The sequence below is a fragment of the Gymnogyps californianus genome, chromosome 27, assembly GCF_018139145.2.
Source record: "Gymnogyps californianus isolate 813 chromosome 27, ASM1813914v2, whole genome shotgun sequence".
Classification (NCBI taxonomy): Eukaryota; Metazoa; Chordata; class Aves; order Accipitriformes; family Cathartidae; genus Gymnogyps; species Gymnogyps californianus.
Window position 1 is genome coordinate 1,919,509 of NC_059497.1, and position 27,927 is coordinate 1,947,435.

General features: G+C 50.7%; 1 protein-coding gene across 1 annotated transcript in view; it reads left to right on the forward strand.

Moving 5' to 3' along the window:
- Positions 1 to 27,927, forward strand: part of PLXNA2 (plexin A2) — a 175,018-nt gene that overhangs the window by 20,921 nt on the left and 126,170 nt on the right. The window contains 2 exon segments of the mRNA XM_050911214.1: positions 386 to 1,640; positions 3,296 to 3,478. Coding sequence (XP_050767171.1) covers positions 453 to 1,640; positions 3,296 to 3,478 — 1,371 coding nt within the window. The 5' untranslated portion in view covers positions 386 to 452.

The following is a 27,927-nucleotide window of genomic DNA, read 5'->3' on the forward strand; positions in this document are numbered from 1 at the left end:
AGAAAACACCTCTTATTTCCTCTGTTGCTTCCAACAACATACCCTGCAGGAGACATCCTTTTAGCCAAGATTGCAGATTGATGGTTGGGTGTGTGAGCTGCAGGCTTTGTCTTGGGCTGAAGCCGATTATCCCCTCCCATGGCTGAGCAGAGTAAGTTATAAACAGCTAAACCACATAAATTAACACACAGAGGCTGAACCAAGTGGCAAAACATCAAGCCTGAACTGTTTACCAATAAGTTAGGAGGCCTGCTTAATTCTTGTTGGGCTTAGATGTCCTCACTTTATCTCAAGGACTGTGTAATTAGAAAGCCTCCTTTGAATTTTATCTGTGGGACACACTGGATCTAATCCTTTGCTCTGTGTGTTTCTCTTCTTTCCCCAGAACCATGTGAGGGACGTTGCTGGGGCACAGGACACGCGCGGGGAACACGAAGTTTGCCTTTCCCAGAATGGATCATAGGAAGAACTGGCCTCGGGTACCAGACTCCGATGGCTGGTCAGTGGCTTTGCTCTGTCTCTTCCTGGCATCGCTCTCCCGAAGCGTGTCCAGCAATGCCTTGTTCAGCACTTTCCACTCTGAGAACCGGGACTGGACGTTCAACCACCTGACTGTCCACCAAGGCACTGGAGCAGTCTACGTTGGAGCTATCAACAGGGTTTACAAGCTTTCGGGTAATCTGACCATTTTGGTGGCTCATAAAACTGGTCCTGAGGAGGACAATAAATCCTGCTACCCACCCCTCATCGTCCAGCCATGCAGCGAGATCCTCACCCTCACCAACAATGTCAATAAGCTGCTGATCATTGACTACTCTGAGAACCGGCTGCTGGCTTGTGGCAGCCTCTACCAGGGGGTCTGCAAGCTGCTGCGCCTGGATGACCTCTTCATCTTGGTAGAGCCCTCGCACAAAAAGGAGCACTACCTCTCCAGCGTCAACAAGACAGGCACGATGTATGGTGTGATCGTGCGCTCGGAAGGTGAAGATGGGAAGCTCTTCATTGGCACGGCAGTGGATGGGAAGCAGGATTATTTTCCCACCCTCTCCAGCCGCAAACTTCCCCGGGACCCAGAGTCATCAGCAATGTTGGATTATGAGCTCCACAGTGACTTTGTCTCATCCCTCATCAAAATCCCCTCAGATACCTTGGCCCTTGTTTCACACTTCGACATCTTCTACATCTATGGTTTTGCCAGTGGCAACTTTGTCTATTTTTTGACTGTCCAGCCAGAGACCCCAGAGGGTGTCTCCATCAACTCCGCCAGCGATCTCTTTTACACGTCTCGCATCGTCCGTCTCTGCAAAGACGACCCCAAGTTCCACTCCTATGTCTCTCTGCCCTTTGGCTGCGTCAAGGGGGACACGGAGTACCGCCTTCTGCAAGCAGCGTACCTCTCCAAGCCAGGAGATGTGCTGGCCAAGTCCCTCAACATCACGGCCCAGGAGGATGTCCTCTTTGCCATTTTCTCCAAGGGACAGAAGCAGTACCATCAGCCACCTGACGACTCTGCGCTCTGCGTCTTCCCCATTCGCACCGTCAATGCTCAGATCAAGGACCGCCTGCAGTCCTGCTACCAGGGGGAAGGCAACCTGGAGCTCAACTGGCTGCTGGGGAAAGACGTCCAGTGCACTAAAGCGGTAAGGATGCTCTGGCTGTTGGCCGTGGCAGCCCTCGAGAACCGGTATCAATCCCTGGCCCTATGGAACACGAGCTTGCGGAATAGGATCAATCTTTCTGTGCCTCCGGTTTCCCTGAACACAGAACAGACATAGTCCTTTTCCCCTTTAATCCATGTTCTTATCAGACAGTTGGTGATGACAATGAAAGGAAGGGGTAGCATTAAGGCAGATGAATAAAGGTGTGCAGCCTACTGGAAGTGTTTGCTGTTCCCAACTGGGGCTCTGGAAGCCAGAGGAAGGCTCTCACCCTTCCCTGAGCAGGACGGCGGTATCAACAAACTAACAAGATAAATACAAATGACAGTTGTGTCTTTTGTATTTTTTATTCAGCTGATTTCTTTAATCTTGATTCACATGCAGATTGTTCCTGGGCTGACTTGAGAATCCCTGGGGCCTTCTTTTGCCAAGCATATTAAGTTTGGCTGCTGGGAAGAGATAAACGTGGGTTAAATGTAATGAAAGAAGGAAGGCGAAGAGAAGCTTGAGCGCTGGCTTGCACAGGGGAGAGTCATCCTGTTGCAGTTGCGACTAGATGTGCCTGAGCATTTGGTAGTTATGTCCCTTGTGGAAAATAAGTGGATTGCAGTCAGCATGATAGTGGGTGGCCACCTATGTCACCTCCCCGCCGCCTATGCCACATAGGAATTCACTCAAGCAATCTCAGCTGATATGGCTTAATAATACGTAGCTGTCGGCAGAATGATTTTCCTTTACTCGTGGCAAGCAGTGTTCCAGGGAGAAGATAGCATCTGTATTCCCCGTGTTGTAGAAGGGAAACTGAGGCACAGCGAGGTGGCTTGTGGGAGAGCGCATGGCTGGGTGGTAGAAGGAGCAAGAGTGCATCTTCCTGCTTAGCCCTCGGGTGTTTTGTGTTGCCAGAGCCCGTTCCCTGCGTGATCACCCACCTTTCCAGGCAGATAGTCTGGCATTTTCAACCAGCCCTGTGTTCACGTGGGGAAGGTTTAACTCTGCCCTGGAGCTGGGCGGTTTGTGCCAGAGGGAGACGGCTGCTCCCGACAGCAGTGAACAGCAGCATCCTCTCCTCTCTCATGGCACAGGATCAGCCATGCCCGGCCATCCTCTGGCTGGTGACTGACCTGAGCCTGTCCCACACCATGCGTGGCAGTGCCAGCACCACTGCGAGCTGTCAGCAGCAGGGCTTGTATGGTCTTCAAGGGAAGCCTTTGCTGATGTGGGGATGCTGAGCACCTTTCTGCTTATACTACTCGGCACCTCTGGAAATCAGGTCGAGGGGAGGTGAAATGAGTGGAGAAGAGAGTTCCTGCATGGCCATGCAGCAGGGCTAAACCCATGAGAAACCTAGTAGATTTAGAAAATGAGTGGAAGTGTCTGCTGGACTTAGGGGTCCTCCTCAGCCCTGTCCAAAACACATTTTGGAGCCGCTGCAGGGTGTCTTGGCCTCGGGCAGTGAAGGGAACAAGCCATTGCAGAAGGTGGCTGAAGCTGGCAGGGTCCCTGGGCAGGGGGTGGCGTGTAGGTGGCTCCCACCCTGCTGTCAGCACCGCCTGCTCACCTCCACATGAGCCCGAGTGTGTGAGGCTGCCCTGTGCTTTGCGTTTCACTCACGGCTGCCCCAAACCTCGTCTTTCCAGCCAGTCCCCATCGATGACAATTTCTGCGGGCTCGACATCAACCAGCCCCTGGGAGGCTCGACACCAGTGGACGGAGTGACGCTCTACACCTCGAGCCGGGACCGGATGACTTCTGTTGCTTCCTACGTCTACAATGGCTACAGCGTGGTGTTTGTGGGGACTAAGACTGGCAAGCTGAAGAAGGTAAGCTTATTTCCGTGGCTTTGGAGAGGCAGGAGCCATTTTTCTTCTCTCTCGGGAGGCTCTGATGCATGTAGCTGCTGCTGTGTCTTACAGATATTTCCCAGCGTGAAACTGGGAGCCAGTCAGGAGCAAAAATCACAGGGTTTGGGTCACAGAGAGCCTTGCATTGGTGAGGCAAAGTTCATCCATCAGTGCTGTTTAGTACAGAGTGGTGTTGCTGTGGCTTCTTTTGAAGTGGAGAAGTACCAAGCCTTGGGAAAGGTGCAGCGGAAACGGCTGCAGCATGGTCCTGGAAAAGGGACCGAACGAGGCCACGCAGTTCCCATTGCTCTGCGGTGTTACAGCTCCAGAGCATCCCCTTGCATGGGCTGAGAGCACCTTCCTGTGCTTCTAGCCAGCGACTTCCTTCAGCAGCAGGGTAGTACAGCTCTCGGCACGGTGCCAGCTCTTGCATGCACTGCCTGCCTGTATATTACAGCGTTACCCAGTTGTTTGTCTGAGTTTTTTGCATTTTATCATTCAGTGAACTATGGTGTGTGTGTTTGTGGGGCTGATGCAGAAATTATCAAGACCATAATGGGCCAGTCTGATTAGAGAAAAGTGAGGAGCTGGCTTGCAATTTCTGAGTACGAGTGAACCTCAGCAAGCTGTATCCAAGGTCTCAGATTGTTCCTCCTTTTTGACACACTGATAGAAATTTTCCAGTAGTTTTGAGTTGTTTCCCAACAATCCTTCTACAACTTGTGTAGAAGACCGTGAGTTAGAAAGCTTTCAGTGATGGCAAAATTGCTGATGGTGGCAGGATGTTTGGTCATGGAGAGATAGGAATGGGTTAACTTGGCTGCTTTTGGAAACCAAGCCTCAGGGCAAAGTCCTACTGCTTCTCTCTGCCTCTTGCCTCCTGCTCTTCCCTCTGACAGTTGGATGATTGATCAGTCCTGGAAGATAACATTCCTCACTCCCTGCATCACAAACACTGGGGCTGGTTGCCCAGGGCAAAGAGATGCTCCTGCTGGTTTCCTCCCCCAGCGAAGGGCATGGGGGGGCTCCGCTGGGTTTTAGGATTTTGAAGTCCAACTGGGATTTCCCCCCTCTGAGTGCTCTGAACTGCTCTTCAGTAAGTGGGGCGCAAAGGTTGGTGAGGCCCAGTCATACATCTGTTGTGTGGTCCTCACTAGTCCTCTCTCAGGAGTTCCGTATTTAAAATGAGTGTGGAAATGGCCTTGGGGTGTGTAAGCAGAGGGGACCCCCTTGCTTGTTGGTCTTCAGAGCTGGAGCTGCAACTGGGAGCCAGCTCATCAGTGGGTGCAGAAGTCTGATCTAGCTCCAGCAAACCCAGCCTTAGAGATGCTGCTCTGGAAAGCTGAGATCCTTCAAATTAACCTAAAATATAAATGACAGCATTAGGTGAACCCACTAGATGCAGACCCTGCTTCTTCGTACCAGGGAAAGAGTTAACAAATTTAATCAACAGCAGGCTGTTAATTTTTTGTGTCCTTAAGCAGCAGGGAATTTCTTCCTCATCTATCCAGGAAGATACAAGGACAGGCAGATACTACACTTGAATGTCTGCATCATTTTAATTACATTAATATTCATTCAGCACTTTACAAGTGCTGAGTAGTAGTAAATTAGGTGCCTCTCGAGTGTCAGTGGGGCAATTTTGAACGTGGGAGAGAGTGGGCTTGTGAGCAGAGCCCCTCTCCTCCCTGCCCGCCCCCCCCCGCCGTGGCACACGGGAGCACCGGGATTTTTCTAGCTAAACGGATGGAAGAGGTGCCCTCGGCATATTGCAAATGCATATGTTAGCAAGCTGCAGGCCAGCCATGCAGGCTGGTACTTGCTGTTTGCAGGGTTTTGGGCGGGATAGGGGAGTTGCCTCATTTAGAGGCAGTTAAAGCAAACAGCTTGTGCCTGTACACAAGGTATTTACTGTCCTGTCCCATGAATTATGTAGGATTACAGAAGGAGCAGTCTCTCCAGCAAGGTTTAATTCCTTGTGCTATTCTACATTGAACACCTACCTTTTTGATGCAAAGTTAATCTATTCCTGCCCAGCCGCTTCACTGTCCGGAGGGAGAGCTGCGGGAATCCTTCACCTCTTGTTTGAGCCAGTGGTAACCAGGCACTAAGAAAACTGGTTCATCTCTCGAGCAAAATCATTCCAAGCGTTCGCTACGGTCAGCCTTTCATGGCATCTGCCAAGCACCCTTATTTAACATGTATCAGAGTTGTCTGCAGCTGATGGGATCCATGCCTCCTGTTATCATTAGCTGGAGCGATCACTGTCCCATCCTCTGCTGCATGGGGCTGAGGATGCTGCTGTTCTCTATCTCATGATCCTGTCTGCACCTTTAGTAAATCTTTCCTCATTTGACATTTGGGATTATCTTTTACGTGGCCTAAGAGAGGCCACGTGGAGCGTAGGAAGCAGCTTTGCATTGAGCTGTGGGGCTCTTGGGATCCTCACTGCAGAGGAGGCGTTGCAGACCTGGTGGGAAGTTAACAGGTTGTCTCCAGTTTTTGTGCGTGTTCCAAGACCAGACATGTCTCGAAGTCAGCCAGTGCTCAGGATCCTCAGGACTGTAAACGTTTCCATATCTCTCCTTCCCCATATGTGAAATGAGGATGGTAAAAATGTACGCACCTCTGTAAGTGCCAGAGATTTACAGATAGATGCCTTATCTCCTCCAGCTCACCACCTTGCATATCTACCTACACAATTAACATCTGAAAGCTACGTCACACCTGTTCCCTCTCCCAATGCCATTCATTTACTTTGGAAACAAGCGGGTGGCTCAGTTTGGGGTTTCAAAGAAAACACTTTTGTGTAGCTAGAGGAAAGAAGTCAGGGAGCCAGCTCTGAAATCTTTCAAATTTGTCTGTGCTTCCCCAGTGAGAATTCATTACTGAAAATGCTGCGTTATCTCACTGATGTCCTTCTTCCCATTAGCTATTAATTTAACTGCCTCATGTGATGTTCCCTAGGAGAGCAGCTGCTGCTGCTTCAGCCTCTCTCCTCCGAAGGAGCTGAATGCTGAAGGTCCCCAAGCCCCTGCCTGCCCAGACATCCCTGCCTGCACTCTTCAGTACAGTCCCATATTGTCTAGCTCTGCCCCTTTCTCTGTTTTCTGGGTACACTTGAAGTCCCTCTCTGCTCCTTTCAGCAGCCAGCACTGGCTGATGTGTAAAGGAAGGAGAGAAGTTCTCTGTCCGCTCGGGAGCAGCACGGAGCCCTGTGGCAAGGCTGAGCTTTCCCAGGCTGAGCTCGCCGCTTGCTTTGCAGGTTTCAGAGCCCCGCGGGGTCCGGCCGATGCGGGCAGCCTGGGCAGGGCAGCCTGGGCAGGTCACCCGTGGAGTCCGCACAGCCCGGCTGTGAGTTCAGCGGAGCCATGCTGCACCGGAGGGTTGTTGATACCAGAGCTGCTGACAAATAAGTCAATAATATCAGATAACTCAGTTGACAATGAACTTGGCATCTTTCCTGCGGGGAACCAGAGCGTTTGCTGGGGTCAGGGTTTGAGTTCAGGGCAGAGGGTGTGCTTGTACCTGCTGTGGCCGCCCCGGCCTGCTCAGCTGCTCCCTGCTCAGCTGGTGATACAGGTTTGTGCTCTGTCTGTCCTCAGTAGCCATTGAAGGGAGAAGGCTGAATCGATGGATCTATTCTCCATTAAAACTCAGTGCTGGAGGAGGAATTATGTCGCATAGCGCTGGCTCGGCCAGCCCACTGCCTCTCGTTGCAACCCGCTGGTACGTGGGGCATGCCTTGGGCGGGGGGACTTGCTGCACCCCCGCAACACCCCCCGCCTGCTCCCTGGCAGTCCACTGTTTTTGAGAACTACTGTTCCTCAGCAGTTTTCTCTAAGTGGGTGAAAAGCAAATGTGCTGATGCTGCCGTGACCTTTCGGCTAAAGCACAGGTACGTGGGATGCAGTTCTCCCTGCAGCTTGGTGGTCCAGCTCTCCTTCCAAAGCATCTCAGCTTCATGGCTGGGGGAGCAAGGGGGAAGGGGATCATGTTAGAGATGTCATCATTCAGAATTGTGGATTCCTGCAATAAAACGATTTTCATCGAGCAAAATTAGAAGAGACATTAATACAACAGTTAACAGCAACTAACTGCTGGGGGGAGATGTGTTGGCTTGCTTGTTCTGTTTATGGGCTTCATACAATTCCATCAATATTGATGTGTGATGCCTTTGATTTTGACACTAATCATTGCTATGAATTAAATTTGCAGCCATATAATTAGGACTGCTATTAATAGGGCCTCAAGCTAAGCACTGCTGTGCTAGTTGTCTCTTTCCTGATGGAAAACGGCATCCACGGAACTCAGCTAATGTGGTTTGCCTGGTAGATGCTGAGACTGATGTGAAAATTATACTTGCTATATTTAGAGGGGCTCCTCCAAAAGGCAGATGTATGGGAAGGGTCTGACTCGGAGGTTTCCCGAGAACCGTACTGGAGTTGCCCTTAAACTTCCTAGTAGTTTGCTGCTCTTCTCTTAAGATACATAGACATAGTGGGAGAGAGGAGGATTGCAGGAAGAAAAGAGTAACCCTCAGTTTGAAGGGCTGCTATTGCAAGCCTTGTTTCCATTTCATCTCCCCTTCCTTGTGCAAATCTTTCCATTTATTTCTCCTACCCGTGCTGTTTCAACTCTCTCTGTCCTGTGCATGCCCAGTTTCATCTCATCAGGCTGAGCACAGTAGCTGGGATAGCAGCATGGCTCACCACTAAAAATCAATCTTGTATTTCATCCCAAGAGGTCTGTTTCTTATTAGATCTAATAAATCAGTGAAGTGCCCTTCATTCAGCTTGTCAATGGAGGACATTGTTTGTGATCAAGAACAAATAAATGTCTCTTCTGTGTCTGACAGTGCACCGTCTATGTATTATTTTACCATCATGCTGCTTATGCCTGCTGTAGGAAAAATGCAGTTCCTGCAGTGGGAGCCTGCAGCCTCGCCATCCCTTGCCTACGTTCACATGAGCTGGGTGTGCTCCTGGATGGCACATGCGCTGGCTCCCAGGGGAAAGCAGTAACGGTGACGTTGTACTTGGTTTTCACCCAGCACTGAGTTGCTCCAGTGGCGATAAGGCTTTGATCTGCATGCTTGAAGACGCTCGGAGGTGCGGGGCATGCTTCTCGGTGCTGGCGTATTAGAGCTATCCAGGCTAGGTCTGACGGCTGGGCCCTGCATCCAGGGGTTGCTTCTACAAAGGAAACTGGAAGTGCTCTGCATTGTCTGTCTTCAGTGTAAACTTTGGTGCTACAGGCAAGAACCCAGGTTTGGTTATTTCAGACGCCCTGAGGTGAAGGATAGTGTGTGCATCTCAATTCACACCCGATCCTCCTGGATAAATGGGCGTCAGACATTGTTCTGAACTCCTGTAACATGCTGTCCCAATGGCAGCTGCGCTGTACATGGCTTGAATCAATTCTGGCATGCAAGGTCACCCGTGAAGAGCTACTTGGGATCTGTCTGGAGGAGAAGTGCTACAGAAGAATACGTAGTGCTGTAACTAGTTTTCATGATTGGAAACGCATTCCTATTTACCTGTTGAATGCCTGAATGCATGGTGCGTAATGTCTGTCCTTGCTTTCAATGAAGGCAAACCTCTGCTTTTGCAAGGGACAGTGATAACTGATTGGATTACGCAGTCAGGGGAAAGGCGAACTTTTAAGTGTGTTGTTATGTCTTGGTATGTGATAGTTTTATTCAGCTTGGCTGATTTCATTTGTTCCATTAGTGGGAATAAAATAGATCTTTCACAATGAAATATACGTCCGAACCTGTCCTTATCTGACTTCATTCTATGGATGGTTATCTCATCCTTTTAATTTATCCTTAATTATCGCCCCCGCACGCATTCCATAGCACTTTAGGAAAAAGTCAGTTGCATCAGTGTGTAGAGAAGCCAAGATGACATTAGGCTGTTACTGAACATACAAAAATCATCCGTTTGCAGGCGCTTTCCAGAGAGATGCCTAGTTTTATCTATAGGTTGTAAGGTCAGGTGCTTTGCTGACTCAGTGATCAATCCATCACCCTCAGAGCGCAGACCTCTGTGTCTCAGCAGAGGTGTAAGATGGCAGACGATTCTTGCTTGACTGAAGAAGTTGTTTAATTGAAAGGTCTGAGAAACAATCTCTGTTTCTTGCCCTAGGACGTGAAATAAGGGGGTATTTCTTTGGTACTGTATTGCTGGTGATTTGCTCTGGTGTGGTTGGAGAAGCTGGGATTCTTTTTCTCCCTAAACAAGGATTTTCCAGCCTCAGACAGTAATTCCCCTTTGCTTCCATCTGTGTAAAAAGGGTGCTGTCAAACCGTGACCTCCGGAATGTGTCCCCAAAACGCCCAATGGTCCATTACATTTGTTATTGTTAGTAGCCAAAAGTTGGAGCCTTACTTATTAATTGGAATTTGTGCAAGGGACTATGAAAAGTGATCGAAGCCAAAGGAGAGCGCTAACGTGCGTGTTTCGGGGCTGGAGAAGGGGCAGAATTGCCAAGTCCCTCTAGACTCTGGTTTTGAGCAGTTCAGGAATGTCCCTACTGCCTCTTAGAGGCATGAAATTGGCCTCCTCTTCTCCCAGCATTACTTCTCCAGTTCTGTTATCTGTTGCCTGGCAGAGCAAGTAAAATAAGAAAAAAAGAGAAGTTGGGATGTATTTTTATAGCTGCTGGAGAGCTAAGGGGCAGGTGTTCAGGAAATGCTATGTATGTGAAATCGAGCCAGGTGGGCTCAGAGTCTGCTTTAATCTGTTTCTTGGCTCACGAGATGGCGATGACTCTGGTTGTTACTCTGGTTCAGGCACCTTGAAAAATCAGCTTGAAATTTTTGAGTGCAACAATTACGTTTTATTCATTTCTAAATGAAGTGGAGCTAGTAAAGGCTGCAAGTGGCTGGACAGCCTTATGCATGAAAAACAGCCTGCCTCAGAGATCATAGAATCATAGAATAGTTTGGGTTGGAAGGGACCTTTAAAGGTCATCTAGTCCAACCCCCCTGCAATGAGCAGGGACACCTTCCACTAGATCAGGTTGCTCAGAGCCCTGTCCAACCTGGCCTTGAATGTTTCCAGGGATGGGGCATCTACCACCTCTCTGGGCAACCTGTGCCAGAGTTTCACCACCCTCATTGTAAAAAGTTTCTTCCTTGTATCTAGTCTGAATCTCCCCTCTTTTAGTTTAAAAACATTACCCCTTGTCCTATCGCAACAGACCCTACTAAAGAGTCTGTCCCCATCTTTCCTGTAGGCCCCCTTTAGGTACTGGAAGGCTGCTATAAGGTCTCCCTGGAGCCTTCTCTTCTCCAGGCTGAACAACCCCAACTCTCTCAGCCTTTCCTCATAGCAGAGGTGTTCCATCCCTCTGACCATCTTTGTGGCCTCCTCTGGAGCTGCTCCAACAGGTCCATGTCCTTCCTGTGCTGAGGACTCCAGAGCTGGATGCAGTGCCCCAGGGGGGTCTCACCAGAGCAGAGTAGGGGGGTAGAATCGCCTTCCTCGACCTGCTGGCCACGCTGCTTGTTATGCAGCCCAGGATACAGTTGGCTTTCTGGGCTGCGAGCGCACATTGCCGGCTCATGTCCAGCTTTTCATCTACTGGTACGCCCAAGTCCTTCTCCGCAGGGCTGACCAGCTCCAGGCTCACCAGAGATCTCACAAGCTCTACCGGCAACAACCAGCACCCCGAAGGCAAGGGGCTCTGCGTGCTGAAAGGGGTTTCTCTTGAAGAGCTCTTTGTGTAGATCCAGTCCTGGCACTCCCTGTCAAACGCTCTTATTGATTGTCTTAAACATCACAAGCGTAGGACAAGTTCTGCTGCGGCAATGCCCGCGGGAGGTTTCCTGCTCCTGGGGAAGGAGCAGGAGGACCCTGTGCTCCACGCGCTGCTGGGCTTTCCCTGCAGCATCTGCCTCCTGCTCCTGCGCTGCCCTCAGCACTGGCAAAGCCCTGGGAGGTTTGACATGAAGTCTCTCTTGGTGCCTCCCTTAGGTGCACACAGCCTTAAACCAGAAAAATGTCTCGTGTCTCGCCTTTCCCAGTGCTCTTGGGTTTTTATGCAGGCAGGAATAAAGCTCAGAGTGGCACTTGTGAGGGTAAAGGGAGTTTTAGGTGCATCAGTCCGTGTACTTTGGGACTAGTTACCAAACGAACTATTGGGAAATCGTTACCAAAAAGGCTGGTTTTCCCCCTCATGCACGTAAGTGGCTTTTTTTTTTTCTTTAACGTATTTAGAAGATAATTAATCCCCACACCTTTTATAAGAAGAGGTATTATCTCCTTTATGAGCATGAAGTGAGGCAGAAGTTATTCCTCCTCCGTTTCATGCTAGAAGCAGAGCTACATTTTCATCTAGTTCAATAATGCATTTCTTCTTGAAGTAATCTTGGTGAAAAATATCAGGAAATACCAAACTATTTTGTGAATTCATGTTAGTTTTTCTGACTATTTTTTTCCCTTGCTTTCCTCCTAGACTAAATCTGAAGAAGTTGCTGTGTTCTGGATGTTGTTGGTTTTTGGGGGGTAGGGCAGTGTTAGACTCCTGCCTTTCTATTTATAAGTCAAGAAGTTCATGCTTTCTTTACTATATATATTTTTCTGCAGGCTTTTAAAATCCTCAGAGGTCAAAATAACATGGGTTTTGGTCCATTTGTAAGATCTTAAATCCCTGGGTGGCAAGAAATACTGTGAGAAGACCATGCTATGTAGCTTCTATAAATGCCTCCTTGAGGCAAAAAAACGAATGTGGAAAACAGAAATGTGCCGGGAGAGACGGGGGAATCTGCAGGAAGAGTCCCGCGTGCTGGCACGGCCCCTGAGCTGCTGCTGCTGCAAAAAGGTTGGGATTTGGGGACAATCAGGCAGTGAAATGCCATGCGAAAGCAGTACCGCCATGGTTTGTGATGGGACTGGCTGTTAGGCTTTCCCTTGTGCATCTGACTGCTGCTGCCTTTAATATTTCCTCAATCCCACAATCAAGTTTACTACCCATTGTTGTTATGGTTGCTTTTTGCTGCCGGCCAGGGCAACGACAGCGTTAGTGGGGCTGTAAAATACTGCATGGTTTGCGAAGGCAAATCCATCACTTGAACGTCTGCCCGATATTTATGGATGTGCCAGACAGGCGTGGATTGGATGCGGCCAGTCTCTATATTAGCATTAGTCCATTACGCCTGTTATGATGCATAGTCTCCTCACCTCCCCCTGCCTTTTATTACCCTCTTTTCATTTCTGCGGAGATGCATGGACAGGCAGATGCCTACATTTGTCAGGCCTTCAGGGAGCTCTTTGCAGGCAGCCCAGCCTGAGCAATAAAGGAGGGAGATAAACTCCTGCCCGCGGTAGGGAGCTCCCAGGGGCTGGGGAGTGCAGCACCCAGGGGAGTTTCATACTGGAGACGTTCCCTGGGGTCTGTGGTGGGCCAGAGACTCTCCTGGCTGTGACTTGGACAAAAAGAACAGCAAACCACTAAGTCTAAATGTGACTGCTGCTTATTACCAGCAATGGTAGCAACTCCTGGCTCTTCTCCCAGCCACCCCTCCTGCATGCACACTGTCTGAGGGTCTGATGCATTCAGTCTTTCCATGAGTTTAGGTTTTGGTTGTGGGTTTTTTTTCCCCACTGCCACCTTAACTGTAGGTTGGAAGATTATGGTCGTTCATTAGGTGTGTCTCAAAGAAATCTCGGATGATGCTAATCAGGCAGGGAGGGAGCCACATCTAGTGTCTGGGGGAGAGAAGCGTGGTGGTACTGTGAGGGTAAGGATGCTTGCATTCTTCTTATGTTAGCCACTAGTTTTATTGAGCTGACATTGAATATGTTACTCAAGCTTGCAATTTTCTGCTCTGTAACTTGAATTTACACATTGTGATTTACCCCTGTACATGGCCGTATCACACCTGGGGCTCGGTGAGCCCTGAGGACACTGAAAGGGATCTGCAGTCTGGTCACAGAAAGGTCTGGCCTGGGACCGAGGAGACGTGGCAGTGATTCCCATCTGTCAGGCAGTTCTCCCTTACGGGCAGGTTTCCCTGTGCATCCATTCCCTGTCTATAAAACTATAAACCTTTTCCCAGCCCTGTGCTCCAGGGCCTGCTGCCGGCCTCGAGGTGCTGCCGCACCGCAAACGCCGTGCAATCCCACTGAAAGAGGGGACAATGGCTGGCGGGGCTGTAGCTGCCCGGTGCGTGACTGAAAGCTGTCAGCCCTGTGGGGTTTGCACGGGGCTTTGCATCGCGCTCCCGGTCAGTGCTGAGCGGAGGGCAGCTGCCAGCAGCCGCTGCCAGTCCATACTGGGCAGCCTGGTGGGATCAGGGGAGGACAGTGGAGGAATAATTGGCTGAGCGAGGGTTTAAGATGCCTCCGACGCATGCATGCAAACAGGAAAGCGCAGGCAGCAGCACGGGCAGGCCTGGAATAATTAGTAAGTGGCTTCGGCAGCATTTGTCCCGTCATCCCCTGACTGCGCCTCAGCCGGGGACCCTGTCACCTTTCCCGGTTGTTCCTTCTCCCTTGGTTACATGTCTTTGCATCAGATAGATACATGTAGATGAAAGTGATGTGCATTTAAAATGAATGTACACATCATACAGCCTAGCTATTATACAGTGCGGGATTTTTTTGTGGTAAGCTGCTAAATTATTTATCATGTGCTGGGCTTTAATCTCATAAACCTGCCTGCAGGCCTTACGCAAACCAGCCTGAGCATCCTCTAAAGCGTGCAAGTCAGGCAGCACAAAGTGCTGCCGTGACTGTAGGTGGTAATTGTTCGTCTTGCCTCGGCCTCTTCCTCCCCCTCATCAGCTCATTAAAAGCAGTGGGACCTGTTAAGTTGGTCATTGCCACTAACTTAGAGAGTGATTTGCATTTGCTGCTTGGAGAGGATGCCAATCCTGAGATCCCCGTTACTCGGGAAGAACAAGAGTTGGTCCCTTGAGCTGCTCAAAGTAAAGAAAAAAGGGTGAGGAAGAGACACTGGGATAAAACAAGGTCTTTCAAATAAACATCGCTGTGCCTCCAGCTGGGAGTGCTTACCTTCCCGAGCGGCTGGGAGTGTTTGCAGCCTGCAACCTTGCAGCTCTGAGTTAACATTTGGCTGACTAATGCGATGTTTGCTTTTGCTAGTCATCCTGCAGCCAGTGGCTTATTAGTGGAAAAACAGAGCATCCTTTTGCCTGCTTTGAGTTCTGAGTTTCTTTGATGCTTTTTGCCTGATGCTCTTAAAGCTTCCCACTCTGAGAGACTTTGTACCACAAATGCAAGTGAGCACACAGAAGTGAAGTGGCTGTCCTGGTCTTATATGCTTAAATTAGTGAATGGCAGAGTTGGAATAAAACCAGAGTCCCCTCCTCCCACCTCCTCTTTTCTTTTGACTCTCGGACCAATTGCACCTCTTGAGTATATTTGGCTATATTTGGGCTAAATCATTCTGCAGAGCTTTGAAGCAAAAGGACAGCAGGCTGACCCTCTCTGGTTTTCTTTTCATGCTTTCTTTGTGCAGAGCTTTCACACTGGGAACTTGGTCTTGTTATTGAGGAATAAATAATTAGAATAATGTGGAAGGTACAGGTTGAGGGACAGGTATAGTGGAAGAGAGACTGAGAAGTTTGAAAGACGGGCAGGCTGCTTTCTGCCTGCAGTTTTCCCACCAGGAAAGGGGATAACATCACTTTCTAACTTTCCAGGGAGTTTGTCTGAAAATTACTTTGTAATCCAAAGTGCAGAGAAAACAAGGTAAATACTGAGCATCACTGTGAGCAATCAACTGATAAATACGTTTAAATGTCCTACATTTTGGAACCAAACACAGCCCATTGCATAGGGCACAGCTAATATTTGCCCTTGATTTTTACAAGGCTGCCAGCTTTAATGGAGTGCTGCCATGCCGGGGTGCAGGCGTGAGGCTAACGGTGAGACAGTCGCTGTGCCGCTGTTTTCCCAGCACTGGCACCACGCCGGTGTTTCGCTCGTGATGCTGTTCCTCTGAGGAGCTGTTGGAGAGTTTCTTGCAGGATTTTTGTTTTCTGCTGGAGCTGTGTCCTGCAGCTTGCACTTATTAATTAAAAGCTAGAGTGGAAATTCCCTCGGCTTGCTTCAGCCCAGCTGCTGCGAGAGCTGACTCCATGTTTGCAGCACTTTTCCTATTGAACTAGCAGGAAATTTAATCAAGGGACAACAGACGTCGTCTCCCGTTTCCCTGTTGCTTGTTAAACTTGGTGAGTGGGATGCTGCTGCGTGGGGAAGGGGCTGAGGGTCCTGAGCTCCTTTTCTCACTCCAGGAAGCTGTTTAGGAGCACAACTGGGGAATTCCCAGCCATAAACTCCAAACTTTCAGTAGTTCGGACTGGATTTACCCCTCCCTGCAAGAGTGAAGCACTGGCCTTTAGAAAAGCTGTGAGGCTTAAACGATTACAGCATGGTCAGAGAGGAAGGTATCCACCTAACTAATAAAAGCAAAGTGTTCGATATTGGTAGCTGAGAGAGCAATCAAATCCTCTGTGTGCAGGGGAAACCCTGTTGCCACTGGTGGGGTTTGACTGGGGTTAGGCTGATACCAGCAGCTTCAGAGTCTGGATTGCCATGGAAATGCAGCAGCAATGGCTGCAGGAACTGTGTGCAGATACAGGGCAAACAGCACAAAGTGCCAGTTATGGGGTACGAGAATAGTGGCTCAATATTTGCTTGAAAAAACAAACAAGCTTATATGTTTTTCCAAGTGTGCTGCATCGAGACTCGGATTGTTAAGAAACGTGTGATCAGAGGCACCAGGCAGCCCAGGTTCGGCAGGATCAATGTGTTATTCCTCGAGGAGCGTTAAAGAACGGCTGATGCTTTCTGGAAAATGTTGATAAAGCTCTCTTTTTAGAATAATTTCTGCTTCTCTAGCACAAATGTACTATTTCTTGTTTGTATGTGTTGCTTTCTTCATTCACTCTTTTATTATTAGGGACATTTACATGAAAACAGCATTTTTTGCTCTCGCAGCATATTTCTCAATTGCAGCTGCATTTCCTCAGCTGACGATCTCTACCTTCCCTTGAAACGGGGCTGCCCTCTCTCCTGGGTGCAATTGCGTTGGCACTGGCTCAGGGACACACTTATGGGGATGGTTCGTCTCCAGGTGAGGCAGCCGCTGTGTCCCCGTGCTCCAGAGAGGGATGTTACAGCGTCGTGTTCATCCCTTGCTCTCTGCTCTCCTTAAGCCATCTTGTAAGTTGGTTGGGATGCTCCGTGCGTTCGTTTCCTCCTGTGCATAGTTGTTGTTTGTACCTTTTCAGCAGAGAGAGGCCAGTGTGAAATCCCCAAGCAGGGAAGAATCCTCTCAGAGTTTCCCAAAGTGACTGGCTCTGGCAGTAGAGCTGCAAGCAGCAGGAGAAGCAGTTTTGAAAAGGAGACCTGATGGAGACATCTGGTAGGTAGTGAGTATACGTGATAATGTAGGTTAAAGAAAAAACCCAAAAGCTAGTGTTTAGGGCATAAGTGGTGACATACGCAATGTCGGATGATATATTTATTCACCCCAGACCCTACTTGCAAAGAGGCAGCGTGAGCCAAACTCCCTCCCCTTAGCAGGCACCTGGAGAGGGACCTGAAGGACCTTTGCTTTCTGCGGGTGCCTCACTCAGCTCTGCAGATGGAAAATGTAAACTCCAGATGTGTTAAGCACATCTTTAATTTCCTCTTGCTCCGTTTCTGCTGTAGCTTTGCTTTGGGGGTTTGGCATTTAGGTGTGTTTTTGCTGGCATCTTGATAAGCTTGGGATAACCCAAAAAAGGAGAGAAGCCCGCAGGAGAGCGGGGGCTGCTGTGCCGCTCTGCCTGGGGCTGCGGGATGGGGGGCACCCTCCTCGGGAGGGGAGCAGCCGCCTCTGTCCCCACAAGCCCCCACCGCACTGCCCGGTCGAGGCCAGCACCCCTGCGCCTGGCAGGAACTCTGCGGCTGCTGATTCATGGAAGCAAACGGTTGGAGAGGTGCAATTCCTTCCCTCTCTGCTTCTCTCACCCCTGACCCCGCTACATTTCTTCCTCCTGACCCCTGAATTTCAAAACTGACCTTTTGTATCATGGGGGAGGGAGGGCAGGCAGAAGGGCAAGCAAAGGGCAAGATGAGTTTGGGAGGTGGGGGAGGTAAAACTGAAAGCTGAGTGATGGCTGGAGGCGTAAGGATGCTGTGGGATGCTGGGTGCGAGCGCTGGGCTGCTGGGACGGGAGCGAGTGCTGCTGCTCCATCACACAGCATCTGTCTTGAATACTTGCCGGTGTATTTAGTTTCCTGAAATGTAAAATGCAAGCAAACGGCTGAGCTCTTGTACTCCATCACCACTGCCCGGCCAAGCGGTCCTGCCCTGCGGGGAAGTAGCAAACCCACCGTGGGTTGCTGGTGGTGTGGGGCGATGGCTCTGATAGCACAAGGCAGGGAGAACTGTGCGTGATGCTCGTGGCATTCGGCTTTAAATGTGCAGGTTCGTGGCAGCTCCTGCTCTGTGTCGTCTTAGACAGCAAGTGCTGGGGACACAGGGTACGGCTCAGCCTCGATGGGCTATGGCATTTCTGCATCTGAACCGAGACAAATGCGATGTTCTTGGTACAGGCATCCTATCTGAGCTTGCTTCTGCGCAGCCTTGGGCTGCTCCTTCCCTGCTCTGATGCAGCAGCGGGTTGTTCTCGCCCCTTTAGAACAACAAAAGCAAAATGCGCTTTTTCACCTGCCATAAAATGGCGGAGGACCCAGGCTCTGCCCCAGCTGAAGGAAGCACATTTCCAGGGCCTGAGGGCACAAGTAGGACTTAATTGTCCTCCTGGGACCTTCACCCACACCCTTTGGTCTGGGGCTCCACTTCGGCGCTGCCCTTGTCCTTCAGCCCTGCCTGTGCTATGGGATGAACTGCCAGTTCATGACTTCTACCCTCTGACGTGTTGCCTGGGGGGAATTAAAAAAAAAAACCCCGAACAACAACAACAAAAAAAACAACAGAAAAAGCCCTGCTGTCTTGTGCAGAGGCAAACTGGTGCTGTAAAGTGGCCCAATCCGTCTCTGTCCCCCCCAGCGTGTTGTTTGCTCTCCGAGACCCCTGGGAAGGCCCCTGTCGATAAGGTGCTGCATCTTGTCGTAGCAGAGACGAGTCTTCCGGAATAGATGTGGAGGCTGGGAGTGCTCAATATCCTCCCTGACAGGTAGAGTCGCATTTAATAGGATCCTGCCATATTCATTACCCTGGCAAAGCGGCTGTCGGCCAGGAGCGCAGGTGCAGTGCGCAGCCCCGCCGCCCCCCCCGCTGCCCCCGCCTGCACAAAGGCTCTGTGTGAGTAAGTATGCAGTAAATGTCTCCCTCTCGCAGATTTATTCCTTCATTAGGTATTTAAATACATTCTGCTGTATAGGATGCTTCTGTGAGGCTGCTGCCTTTTCTCTCCGTGGAATAAATGTGGTGGCTGCGAAACGGCTCTCCCCGGCCACCCGCCCCAGCACCCAGCAGAGCCGCAGCGTTTTCGTCGGGGAGCGGAGGAGTGCGATGGGAGAGGGGCTGATGGGCTGCGGGAATGTCGCTCAGCTTCTGGAGAGGGTGTGGGGGGGTCTGTGCGAGGGCAGCCCAGGAGAGGGGCGAACAGGAGGCATGTGTGCGGGCGGCCACATGCCCCGCTGCGCACCCAGCGCTGGAAGGGTTTTGGCACGTCCGCGGTGGCATGGACCCGCTGTCCCCGCGGTCTGTGGATGCGTTGACCTGTGCACGTGACGGCATGGCCAGCAACAGACCCTTTGGCCGCCCCAGACCAGCTCAGGGACCCAGACCCGCTGGCTTTGTCACGGCGGGGATGGGTCCCAAGCGGCTCTTCCTTGCCTTCCCTTTTGCGCTGATGCCCAGGTTGGACCATCCCAGTGTGTAACATTTTTAGGCAGTCGCGGTAAAGTAAATGCTCTAAAACCATACAGTCATTGAACTAAACGGCTCGGGGAAGAACAGAGAAACTAAAATTAGCAGAAGTGCCCCAGGCAGAGGGCCACCTGGGGCTTTGTTTAGTTTCCCTCTTAACTTTCATCTCTTTTATTTATAATATGTAGCAGATTGATTTTATTTTATTTTTTAAAAAAAAACTTCTTCCCTCCTCTGAATGCCGGCTCATGATATGGCAGAGTCTAATCCTTTGCAGACGCGAGGGCGGCGTTGCCTCCCCTCTGCCTTTCCTGCCCCGATTCTGCCCAATTTCTCCCCCTGAGCAGCAACATCTTCTGCCACCCAGAAGGAGATGCGGGTGGGCGAGCCTTGGGTCCATCCCCGGGACACGCGCCCAAGGCGCGTGTCCCGGGGATGGACCCAAGGCTCGCCCACCCGCATCTCCTTCTCTCAGTCCTGCCTTAGCTGCCTTTTTGTGCTCGGTGCTGCTCCATCCCAATCCGTAACAAGTCCTTCCCTCGGGGCTTGGACCTCCGTGCTCTGGAGGACCCTCACGCAGTGATTTAAGACAGTGTCACCTAGTTGTCTGCTTTGCTTCAAACCTCCACCGCTGATTTAAATTGATGTAACAGGCTTTGTCCCGGGCTGCTGAAACAGATATATATCCCTCCTGCTAATGCCTCTGGTCTCGGAGCCGGGGATTGTAACTTCTTGAAGCACATCAGCAGAATTTGCTCATTTGTTAAAGTCCTGATCCACAGACCCATCAGGCTTGTGAGGTCTAATGGCTAATTCAGTTGCAGAATATCGTAATTGGGCCTATGTTTTCAAAGCTGCCTTTCACTTGGGGTGCTGAAACAGTTGGATAGCCGGCAGGTGTTGGGGAACCAGAAGGAATGTGGTGTTTTCGCAGATCTGAACGCCTAAAACTTAGGGGAAGCTGTGGGCGAATGAAGCTCTGAAGTGTGAAAGGCTTCAAATACAAATGCACCTATTTATCTGCGTCCAGATAACATTGTCAACCGATATGTGCTGATGGAGGGACATGATGCCGCGTAGAACTTTTCTTTGGAGGTGATCTCTCCTGCCACGTGCTTCCTGTGACACCTGTATCCTCCCTGTCCTTTCTGGGCTGGGTTCAGGTTTTGCACAGCCTTTCTACCCAAGCAATTCGCTGCACCCATGTCCTGGAGAACGCTCAGTTGTAGGGCAGCAGAAGACTTGAGTCTCTGGCTCATTTTGTTCCTGGCTTTGCTCACACCCCAGATCTGTGCCAGCTCTGCTGCTGATGGAAGCAATGTGCCCGCAGTTGTCTAGAAAATAAACAAAATCTCATTCAGCACTGGTCAGCAAGGCGATTTTTTGGGTGAATTCCAACTGGAAAGGATTTGAATCGATGGTATAAGGTCTAACAGTGCCTCACCAGACCCAAGCAAAGCACCCCCCCACCCTCTTCATTATATAGTTTATTCTTCTAATGAGTGTTACTTCCACGGAACTGACCTACCCTGATTTTCTTTGGTGTGAGGTGGCCTGACCTCTGTCGCACTGAATCGCTGTTATTGCTTTGCTGCCTTCCCCAGAGCTTTCTCCTGGCCCTGGCTTTCAGTGCCTTTGACTGGGGATAAATTCACAAACAGGGGCTGGATAAAGCCCATCCCTGAGCTTGTCTCAGCTGCTGCGCTGAGCGGGACAGTGCAAGGTTCAGCCTAAAACGTGCTTGAAAGTGCATTGTAGAGCGTGGAATGGTGTAGTGGCTCCTGTTCCTGGGAGGTGGGTGGGTGGCAGCCAGGCTCCGGGGTGCTGCGTCCACCCTGGCATCGGGCGGTGGAAGATGTTTGGTGGTTTGTTCGTCACTAAAGCCTTTCATAGTGTGCCTTGAAATCGGAAACTTGGGTGAGAGGAGGAGCGAGAAGCAGAAGCCCTGGGTGCTGCCGAGGAAGCGACTGGAATTGAAGGAGGGGCCGATGTCACTGTAAGTCAGGCTCATCCACAAGTTTCATTGTGACACAGATTTCAGTCCACATCTTTGGTCAGCGTGGATCAGGATTTCCTTTTTCCCTTGGGAATGGCTCAGTAAATGAGATATTCATCTTAAACAAGGGTGTATTTTAAAAGCCCAGAAAATCCAGTACCTTCCACTGAACCATTGTTCTTTCCTGCCGTGTCTCTGGCTAAATTAAGACTTTCTTAGAAATGCACAGGTTAAAAGTTTAAAAGCTTAAGGTTTCATTCATAATTCACGTATCAATGAGGCTTTGATTCCTCCCGGGGAAAAAGCCGCCTCTATCTGCAGTGCATGTTGATAGGGTTACCCTGCGCCAGAGCCGAGGACCTCTTTGGCTTTCCTTTCTAAGCTGCTTTTTTCAGAGGCAGCGCAGTGGAGGATGGCTCCCAGGGGCTGCTGATGGGGAAAGCAAAACCTCTCCCTTTTGGGTCATTGGTTTGAATCTGACCCAGGTCAGTAGTTGCCAAAAGTCATTAACGTCTAATGGCTGCTCAGTGCCCTGTGAAAAATGAGTCCCTGAGTCCTGGTCCCGTTCCCAACATGGGCAGACATCCCTATCCCAAAAACCTGCTGTCACCACTATCTCTGATGGCCTGGAGTAGGTGAGTGAAAGACCAGCTGGACCCTGTCATCAAACAATACCTGTTAACCATACTCCAGGCTTGTGCAGCTTTTCCTATCGGCACATCCCAAATTGTTTCAGAAGAGGTAAAGCCTTGCTGTCCCCCTGCAAGGGATGAGGGGGCTGAGCTTGCAGGGGGTGAGGTGAGTTGTTGGAGGTCATGGTGTAGGCTTCCAGGATAAAAGAGTAAGGGAAGAGTAAAACCATATTAGAATAACGCCACTTTTCTCACGTTACCCTCCTTTACTAGTGGCTACATCCTGAAAGCTGCCTTTAGAGCAAGCTGGAAGGCAGATCAAGTGGCAGTTTTATGGACTGTCAAAAGGAGCTGAGATCTCATCTCTCAAGCAGTAGGACCCAGCCCTGGTCCCAGCGCTGGCTTGGTGGGCAGAGCAACGAGCGAGGTACGTGGCTGCTCACAAGTCGTGTTGGCCACCGGGTGGGACTTTCCATGGGTGCCAGCGTGGTGCTCTCCACCCGCACGCAAGGAACGCCGTGCTTTAACCGTCCCTGGGTCTTCCTGGGTTCACAAAAACAAGGCAAAGGAAGGAAACCTGCACTTCCCGTCACAGACCTCCCATGGGTGGAAGAATGCTGTGCAACAGCCAGGTCCTCCATATCAAACCAACACGCCTGTCCGTCTCTCTCTGAGCTCCAACCTGTTGCTTCACTTTCTTTAGGAGGGGAAGAGGAAGGTGGGAGCGGGTCCCGCACACACAGCTGGGAAGACCTGCCTTCCCCTGGCTGGGCTGATCCTTCCCATGGCTCTCCTTGGCACCCTGCCCTTCCTCCCCTCACCCAGATGGTCTCTGTGTCTCCTTGTCAGGCATCCAAAATATTTCCCATGTGCTCTTCCCATCCTTTCCAGCAGACTCCTTGCCTGGCTCAACGCTGTAGCCTTTCAGCCTTAATCTCCTCTTTGTGCCTCCGAGACACCTCTGCAGTGCTTGGCTGGCGTACCGCGTTTCAGCGGCTTCTGCTCTTTTGCTTTTTGGGTGAAGATCCCCCCATCCTCCCCCTTCCCCCCACGTATAATACCGACAGTTTTGAGAGGGATTAAAAGAGAAGTGGAGGAGCCTAGCAATTTGGCTTGAAACGTGTCCCTTTTGAGAATCTTTTGCCTTTATTATCCAGCAGATAAATCTGCTTTCAGCTGCCTTTCTGTGCTGGGAATGGGAATGGCGTGCAGCAGCCCGCTGCGTTAATCCCCCCCACAGGTGTGGTGCCTCTTCCACCCGGTCCGGGACTGTGCGCTGCTCGGGGGGTGCAGAGATGAGCCGGGGGCTGGTGCTCTCTGCTTTAGCTCCTCGGTTATTCTTCTTCAAAATAAAATTCATTTGAGATATTAATCCCAGGAAGGAGAGGGGTTTCTTCTTTTTTTCTCTCCCCCCCCCCCCCCCCCCCCCCTTTACCTAAGTGTCTGTTGGCAGCAGCCGCTCTGCAGCAGCGGGGCTGGGAGGGCGCTTGGCAGGCAGTTCAGCGGAGGGGATTGGGTTGCAGGAGCAGAAATCCCTCCACACTGTGCACTTGGTTTTATTCTGCCATGTGGCATCTGCCTTTGGAGTACTGCCTGTTCCCTGCCCCGACCAGAGATGATGCCTGTCGCACCCATCGCTGCCTGCAGCCTCCTCTGCTCCGCGCTCTTCTCTCGGTGCAAGAAAGCACCGATGATCCTGTGCATGTGTGCTGTGGCTCTTTGGGTTTCTTTGGGGTGGTTTTTGGGTTGTTTTTTTTTTTTTTTTTTTAAAACTTCTCGAGATCTTTATTAGAAATCTGTTGAAAGATGAACTAAGGCAGCTGCTCTTAGTACTGAGCCGTCTTCAGCTTAGAAGAGCCCCGGGATGGGGCAGGTGCAGCTGTGCCTCAGACCTAGGACTTGGCAGGTTCGGGGTGAAGGTTTGGGCAGGTTCAGAGCGTGGGCGCAGGTCGGATCTTCCCCTGCCTCGGTCCGCAGCGCGTAGTGGTGGGGGATCAGCATTTGAGGGCGTTTGCAGAGCTGTCTATGGGAGTCGGCCGTGAAGACAGCAACAAGTGTGGCTGTAAGACCAGAGATACAATAACACAAGAAGGTTTTAGGGTTTCCACTGGAGTTACTTTTGATGGCTGATCTTTCCTCCCTAAAATCTCCAAGTGGCTCATCCTCACGTCCTTTCCCTTTCCCGATGGGCCACATCTGCCTCCTGTCTCTGCTTATCCAAAGCTCACCTAATATTTAAATCTGTACATAGGCTTACGGCATTAACTTACTTAGTAGTATAGCATAATGCATTGATATATACCAATCCAGTTCTTTGTTGGTAATGCAGGTACCAGGAGCAGTGAAAGAAAAACCACTGAATTTCTTCCTAAAGGGGTAGGAAATGGGCAAGCAAAAGCCACCCCAGGACCACGGGAAAGGCACACGTCCTGCAGCGTGGGCAGGGGGGCTTTGGGCTGTTTTGTACCTAGGAGGTAAAGAAAGTGATTTCCGAAGTCCTCCTGTAGAAAACACTGCTGCAGAGCTGCGTTGCTAGCTCTGCCTTTCCATGTGCTTTTCCCCTGCAGCCCTGTTCTTCTCCGGTTCTCCGCTCCGAGCGGCCGCCAGCGTGGCACGGCGTGGGCTCGCCGGTGGGATCGCCTGGCTCCTGGCAGCCTTGAGTGACCGCGGTCCCAGCTGGAGCGGTGGAGATTAGAGCAGAGCCCATCTGGGCTGGCAGATGCTGTGTTAGCTGATCTTCTGGCTTTAGCGCTCCGCTGTGAACCTTCACAGCCATTCCTTCAGATTTTTCCAGGGGTCAGGTTGATAATGAAGGGATTAATTTAATTCCCCCCGCCTTCACCCCAAGCTTCTCATGCAGCTGGTGTATGCCTGTTCATCTGTTAGTGTGTTTATTGGCATAATTCAGTCTCTGGCTAGTGTTGGAGCTTATGAAATCGTTGGGGTGCGGTTCTCCCAGAGGACCGGCTGCCACTGCAGCTACTATCCCTAGTAGCCAGGATAGGAAGGAAAAAACCTATTTGTAAATCCTAATAATAATTGAAAACATTTTGACTTTGATGGAGTGGACCAGTTCAAAAGTTGTCCTCCTCCCCCCCGCACTGCCTGGCAATATATATTTTTATTTCTGTTTTCCCAGCAGCAGGGACTTTGTGTAAGACTGGTCTCTGGTATCGCTGCAGTGCAATTCAAAGGGACTTACTGGCGTGCGACGGAGCTGCCAAGGTGCAACGCAGCCCCTCGGCGCAGGGTAACATGACCCCTTTGAGAACGGCCTTGCAGAGCTGCTGGGCTGTAATCCTCGTCACCGCTGGCATCGGCCGGGCCTTTCTGAGTGCATCTAAAAATAGGGAAGCCTGAATGTGAAGCCAGGGCTGGGCGGCCAGGACGGAGCAGCAGGGTGGGCTGGAGCGGGGCAGGAGCCCGGGCTGGATCACGGCTTCTTCCTGACTGGTGTCTGCGTGGCAGAAGGGGCCAGTCTGTCCACAGTCCCCAGCTTGGGTGACGGGTGCGGGGTGCAATGCACAGCCTCAGCACAGGGTTATTTTGGTTGTTCCTGTGCTCAGTGCTGAGGGTAGGCATGGCACATCATGGCTCAGCAGTGGATTTTGGACAGAATTGCTTCTGTTTGGGCTCCCCGGAGCCTGCATCCCTTCCCCTCGGTGCTCCCGGCCACCCCTGCAGGAGGGGGCTGAGCTGCCAGGTCTCCCTGCAAGATTCGAGCACAAGCCCGTGACCCGGGGGCTGGGGGTGCCCACGGCCGATGCCCCGCGAGCGGGTCCACTGCAGCACGGCTTCTCCTGCGGGTGTGTGTGGGTCTGTCCCCCTGCCCTGGGGAGGGAGGGCACATTCCCACGCTGATGCTGGAAACGGCAATGTGTTTGAGAGTGTCTTTGAAGGAGAGGGTGGCTGGCAACTGAGAAACACATTAGTATTGCTGGCTGCAGCTTTCCTGCCTCTGAGGAGCTCTTGTCGGTGGGTGGCTGCTGCTTTTTGGTTTTTTTTTAAATTCTACCCCAAACCTGTTTCAGATTAAAACCAAACGCTGTTGCATATCAGTTTGTCAGTCACTCTAGACCTAATCTCTAAAAATAATCTCTTGCCAACCCTCCCTCTCCCCCTAGATGGGCAATAATTGTTTCAAGACATGTCAGCATTTGTTTAAAGTTAGTTTCGTGTTTTCTTGAGGCTCATGTAGAAAGTAAAGGCTGTGTTTTGTTCCTTTAAGGGAAAGAAAAGAGGTACTGAAAAAGTATTCGCTGCAGGGAGCTGTGGGTAGGGAGAGAAGATAAAGGGATTTGTTTGCTGTTGAAGAGATGGTTTGACTCGGCCTCTGGCAGCCCTGTAGTGCTGAGGACAATTTACCTGTTGGCATGGGACAGCACGGGGCGGTTACACACTGCCATGTCCGAGCAGGGCTCAGACGAGCAGCCAAACCATGCGCAGTGCCCCGGGGAGAGGTGAGGGACCTGCTTACTGTTACTCCTTTATAAGCAACAAGGTCTGTTTCCCATCAGTCCTGGAAAATAAACCCTTCCGCTGATTTTGATGTATTTTGATTAAATATTAGTCTACCCCTTGGCTCCCTTCACTTTATTTCTTACAGGCAGGTCTGCATGTCATTGCCCAGAAGGCTCCTCTTGCGCCATTTGCATGTCACTGCTAGCACACTCTTCCAGCTGTGTTTTTCACATGGGCCGGCGTACACGGAGCGTGGTGTGTCTGAGCCCAGAGCAACGTCACGTTTGTGCTACTTGGGTCCCCTCCGCTGTGGCCGGCAGCGGTGCAGGGTCAAGGCTGAGGGTCTGTGCTCGCAGGGGCTGCCCCGCACTGCTCTCATCTGAGGTCTGGGAGCAGATGGAAATGCCTCTTGGGAACGTGTTTTCATGGGGGCTTTTTATCTGAGTGCTGCTGTGGTGAAGGAGGAGTTTAAATGAGATTGAATGCACATGCTTTAAAGGAATAGCTTTCCAAATATAAGAAGTAACTTTTAGGAAAGAAGAGCTTGCTGGTTTAATTAGGAGAAATAGCTCAGATGTGCAGCTCCTGCGCTTGTTTGAGGATTGCTCTCTCAAAGCAGCCTTCTTCCCATCACCTCCGCCTGAGTGTGGGGACGCGTGCGCTCACGGCTGTGCAGGCACATGCGTTTCCCATGTGCCCAGGCCAATAAATATTGCATACTTGCTCCGGTACGTGACAGTTAGCCCAGGGCTGTCATGTTCTTACCTGGCTATGCCGTTTCTACTGGTTTTGTCCATGAAAGGGAGATTGACAGTGCTGGGAATTGGCCACCAGTCCCAGGAGGAACTGGTTTGTAGGTTCTTCTGGCAGCCTGAGCATCTGGGGCACATCGATTCACAAATGTGGTAACAGTTTATCAGGGAATTGTGGTTTGGATTACAGCAAAATCCCAGAATGAGCAAGTCTCTGTTTAATCTGGAGTGCTCTGTCAGCCTGAGTGTGATTTCTAAAAGGAAAAATGATTTTGCCAAAGTTTTGTGTGCCCCCTGGGAACTTTCTCCCAATTCAGGTCCCATTCGTAATAATAAAGTAAAATATATCAGTGGTCGCTCCCTCCCTAATTTCTTTGCTTCCCTGCATTTGCCTTTTCCATTGCTTGCTTTTCCCGGCAATGTTGCTCAGTGCTAGAGACTTAGTGCTGCTCATTAGAGACAAGGTTTGAAACAAGAAGTTCTGTGGCCGGTTCAGCTCCACGTCCCACCTGGCAGGTCTGAGGGTCCGGGGTGAGAACTGGAGCGTTAGGAGCATTCGGGTGCATCTGTAGTAGCCATGAATTTCAACTCCACCTTAAATCAAGGGCTGAGAAGCGTTTGAGCTATAATGCTCTTGTGAAATTGCCAACTGGACTGTTAAATAGCTGTGGTTTGTGTTACGAGGAGGAGATATTTTTAATGCATGGACTTGCTGTGCTGAATTCT